The 4,937-nt window shown below is 57.3% G+C and overlaps 1 protein-coding gene across 1 annotated transcript in view; it reads left to right on the forward strand.

The window, feature by feature from the left end:
• The window catches only part of CASKIN2 (CASK interacting protein 2), an 80,452-nt gene that overhangs the window by 46,712 nt on the left and 28,803 nt on the right, over positions 1–4,937 (forward strand). The window contains exon 2 of the mRNA XM_035893369.1: positions 2,015–2,719. Coding sequence (XP_035749262.1) covers positions 2,626–2,719 — 94 coding nt within the window. The 5' untranslated portion in view covers positions 2,015–2,625. The remainder of the gene's footprint in view (positions 1–2,014; positions 2,720–4,937) is intronic.

A 4,937-nucleotide genomic window follows, 5' to 3' on the forward strand; every position in this document is an offset into this window, starting at 1 on the left:
CTCCCGCCCCTGCGGGACCCGGACTCGGTGCCCGCTGCTCTTTCGCATCTTTCCTTCTCCACTTACATAACTGGTTTGTTTTGGGGGTTGTGTTTTGGTTTTTTTGGTTTTTTTTCCTCCTCTCCCTCCTTTTTCCCGGCATTGCCGTTGGCTGCGGGAATGTTTGGGATACTTTGGTTCTCCAGGTGGATTCCTGAGCTGGAAGCTCAGCTCTGCTCGGGTGGGAGGGATGTTTGCTGTTGCTTTTCCAGCTTTGTGCGTTTCTCGAATTTTACCTTTGCTGCTGCTCCTCTCTCTCGAGGCTGAAGAGGTGGAGATCGGTATTTGGAGCTCTCAGTACCTCGGAGTTACTCACTGAGCCTTGCGTGCTCCGGGAGAGGTAGGCAGCAGCACAGGGCTGTTTTCTAAGTGAGGCCACGCAGACTTTTTTAATAAACGTCTCAGTGCCCTCACGCTCACTTTTTGTGAGCACTTTTGAAGAGCAGCACAAAGTTGGCTGCAGCGCACAGGGTTAAATGAAATAGTTTTGAAAACGGCTGCAACGCGGGAGGTTTCTGGAGGGGGGTTGGTTGCGGCAAGAGGTTAGTCTGAGTCAAGTGGCTGAAACTTTGTTGTAAGGTAGATAAGCTGGTGTGGGTGCCCCAGGACGCAGGGAGGTGACAGCTGACCTCTGTGGGCACCGGCCTCAGTGCCTGGGACTAAGCCCCCAAGCAGCCCCAATGCCAGGGGGCTCATCAGCTGAACGAACCGTGGGCCTCAGGGGAACAATGATGGAGGGGCAAACCCCCCAGCCTGGGCGTGGGGATCTCAGCATCCCCTCATCCCAGACGTTAAGCCAGCACTGGAGCATCGCCTCTCCAGCTGCCCTGAATAACACTGCACCCTGGGGAGGGCTGGAGCACAGGGAGCCCACGGCAGGGTCTATGCCTTGTGGGCAGCGGCAGCTTCCAGCTTTATGGTGGGTGGGCTGAGCAACACTGTGCCGTGGGACACCCCTTCTGTTTTTGCCACCCCCCTCTCCCCCCGGCAGGACCTCTCTTCCTGCTATTGCCTTCTCTCCCCTGTGGTTTCCATCCTCAAAACAGTGACCTCAATTGCTCAAAGGAAGCGTCACCCGCTATTATATAAATGGCTGAGGGTGAGTGCTTTGGGAAGGGAGATGGCGTGCCTGAGCCGTGGCTGGAGGAAACAGAGCTGGTTCCGATCCGGCCCAGATCAGCACAAGGGGGAGTTGTGGGGTGATCTGGCAATGGCCTTGCAGCTGGCATGGCTCGTGGTCTCCCTGCCCTTCTGCACGCGTGCTCCTCCCCAGGCATTGGAGCAGCCTGCCAGATGCATGGCCCTGAACCAAGAGGGATTTTCTTGCCACCCAATTTGGGCAGCCCAAGCACAACAGGAGAGCATGGGCTGGGAGGTGTGAACCACTACTGCGGGACCCCGTGCCCTCTCTGGGGTACCCAAGCTGGCCAGGACGTGGTCTTGATCCTGTTCTCCAGAGTATGGTTGTGCTGCTGAATTACACCCAGCTCCTCGCTTGGGCCAGAGAGAGCTTATATACTGGTTAAAGTGTCTTAGGTCCCAGGACACTGAGCTTCCTGAGTAATTTGGAGGGTGAGGGTTTACCCCTGCACAGGAGGGGAAGGGCGCTGGGCAAGCTGATCCACTCCCATGGGCTGCAGAGGACTTTGGCTAAACCTCCCCAGCTCCATCCCTTGGGTGCTGCCACCAGGAAGGGAGAGATGCTGTGGTGTCCCGAGCCCCATGTGCTGCCCTCGGGGAAGGGATGGGGAAGGAGCTGTGCCCTTGTCCCACTCCTTGGCCACCCTCTGGCAGCACCCTTGGGAGGTTTCCTCCGCAGGTTCTTCCCTCTCTGTTTAACATGAGGACGAGCCAAGTCCCGCCAGGACTAAATATAGTCAAAGTATTCGTTCTTCGGCATGGATACAAAAGCTGTCGTGATGGAGCCGGGAGGTAAATGGCTTTTGAGGGTTGACTCTGCTTTTTCCTTCCACAGGTCCTGGGCTGCTGTGCCGGGGCTCAGCCGTGCGCAGGGCTCCCCAGCGTGGCTGCAGTGCCGTCGCCAAGAGGAATGCTGAACTGAAGGGGCTAATGAGCACCAGAGAGGGAGGATCTATAACTTCCAGATGGTGACGAGTCCGTAATCCCTTTGGGAAGAATTAGGGACTCATCAGCACAGCAGAGCCTGGTGAGGGGAGCAAAGCACCGGCTTTGGGAGTGCTGCAAGAGGCCAAAGGCATCCCGATGCCGACTGTGCCGGCCGCCCTGCCCTGAGCTGCCTAGCTTTGTCTTGTGGAGCCCTGGTGCTGCCGGGAGCCCGTCCCCGAGCACTGAACTATTTCTCGTTTTAATTGATCGCATGTTCTCCAACCAAACCCCATCTGGGTCCTGCTCTTCCCGACGTAGAAAGGGACTTCTGCCCTTAACAGAAACACTTCTCTCTTCTGGTTTTTATGTCCCCTGGGATCGTAAAGCATCTTTCTTGCTGGATTTCCTCTCCCATCAAAGTGTGTTTTGAGGAATTACGGACTTATTCCCATGGCTTTATAAACTGCCAGGATCTGAGGGTCTCTGCCTTCACATCGCCACCGCTCCCACCGGTCTGCGATGGGGCGAGAGCAGGAGCTGATCCAGGCCGTGAAGAACGGGGACATACCCAGTGTGCAGAAACTGGTGGCCAAGATCAAGGCGTCCAAGAGCAGTGAGTACCTGGGCGCAGAGCCACAGGCTCCCTCTCCCCAGCTGGGCACTGCTGCCTGTCCTGGGGTGCGAGTCCTGGCAGCAGGCTTGGTGCCATTCTGAGCTGGGGTGCAAGTCCTGGCTCTGAACCCTAGCGCACGAGTTACGCTGCAGCCAGAGGCGGGAGCGCAAGCGCAGCCCATGCAGATGAATGACCGGGCTGTAAGCGATCCTCCCGGCAGGGCTGGGGTTCCCCTTGGGCTCAGGGCCAGGGACCCTGAAGCGTGGGCCACCGAGCAGGGATGGGTGAAGGGAAACAGCAGTGGTGGGGGGGAAGCGAAGCTGCTTATCCGGGGGGATGCGGCTACAGAGGGTCTTCAGTGATTGCCACTTACTCCCGACCGTATTTATCTTGTGAAAAATTATCATCCTAGCCAGTCGACTGGAACCAATCGTCAAGCCTTGAATTTCAGTCTGGTAATGTTTAACCCTTCAGCAGGGCTGTTTTCTTGCATGTGCTCTAGGAAAGGTCAGTGGCAAGCATGGCTTGGAGCAAGCGTTGGGCTCACGGGGGTCCCCAAGGGATCGGGGTCCTGCAGGCACGACACAACATCTGGAGGAGATGGGGAGGGCAGAAGGGTGGAGGAGCAGGTGCCGTGGTAGCCTTGTAGAGAGCTGAGCTCCTGGTTGCTTCTTGTGACCTACCAAGAGGGAGAAACTGGGAAAAGTAAATAAAAGGGCTCTTGGTGCGACGTATGGCCAGGGGAGAGCGCACAGTGCCTGCCTGGGCTGCGGGAGCCGCTCTGGGCTGGGGGGTGCGGGGCTCCCTGCCAGGGCTGCCTGTGGTGAGGCATCTTGTGGATGTGTGTGTGTGGGAAAGCTGGAGGGGAAGGAACTATCCTGGGGAGGGAGAGGGGAAACTTGGGCAGGAGAAGCAGCTTTAAGGCTGCTTAGGGGCAGCTCAGGATGGAGAGGCCAGCCCTGAGAAACGTGAGTTAGGCTGAGGATTATAAATGTGAGAAGGGGATCAACTCCCCTGGGTCAGCTACTGGAAAGCTTTGATTGGGGCCAAAACTTTGCAAAACCCAACTGCTGGGCCTGCAGGAGGGCTGGGGGCCACCTCCTCCCCAGAACAGGGGGTACCTGGTGCCCCCTCCCTGGGTGAAGGGACTGGGTGCCATTGCCTCTGCTTGCAGCTCAGGGACAGGCCCCTGAGCTGGAGCAAGAGAGGTTTGCCTCTGCAGGCAAGTTGAAGGACACCTGCAAGGCAATAAATAACGTCAGAATGTGAGCGTCCCGCTGGCTGACACAGCCCTGTTCCCCCGAGCTGGTGTCCCATGGCCGGGCAGTGTGGGCAGGCTGGGGTGCCTGTGGCTCTCCTCCTCCTGCACACCCGGAGGGGTGAAGTTACACTTGTTTTCTCTGGTTCCCTCCAGTAATCGTCTCCCAGTTCAACCCCGTCTGCATTTTCTCTCTGGCGTCCTCCCCTCCCTCCAGCCATGGGGCACCCACGTGAATGTGTGTGTTTAACTCCCCCGCTGCAGCGGCGTCAGCAGCTCCCTCTGCTTATTTTTATTTTATTCCTTTGGGGAGGAGGGGTGTCAAGAGCAAAAAGCACAGACCCCTCCAAGGCCACCACTGCAAGCCCTCGGTGGGGCTCCTGTGCTGGACCTGCTGTGGGGGCTTGTCTGGTCCCAGGGGCTCATCCCTGGCATGGAGGGCATCACTGCTCCCCATCCCTTATGGTTCCCTCTCCCTCCTCTTGCCAATGCCATGTGAGCCGAGCATTTGCTGCTCATTAAAGCGCCTTTTCCATATGACAGGCTGAGATGCTGATTATTATTATTTTTTTTTTTTTAAAAAAAAATCCCTCTAAGAGTCCTTCTGCTGTCTCAGTGGATTGGGAGCTTGGTCGTTGTGATCAGCCCTCTGGGGCTTCCTGTGCCTAAAAAAGTCACCGCACATAAGCAAAAATCAAGCGCCAGTCCCAGCAGTGGGAACTTCAGGGACACATTTAATATTCACCGTGCGCAGCCCTCCTCCCTGCGCAAGCGCTGCTGTACAAGTGGGTCACAGCACCTATTATTATAAGGTGGTGGGGCAGGCAGGGAGAAAGTTTTGGGGGCAGGAGCAGGAGGGGAAGGGCAGGCATCCCACCTGTGGGAAGGGGGTGTTGGGACGATGCCCTGGTCACTTCTGCAGTTGGAACAGGGGGATCTCCCCCAGGAGAGGCAGGGGGG

The sequence above is a fragment of the Egretta garzetta genome, unplaced genomic scaffold (genome assembly GCF_000687185.1).
Source record: "Egretta garzetta isolate BGI_Z169 unplaced genomic scaffold, ASM68718v1 scaffold34, whole genome shotgun sequence".
NCBI classification, from domain to species: Eukaryota; Metazoa; Chordata; class Aves; order Pelecaniformes; family Ardeidae; genus Egretta; species Egretta garzetta.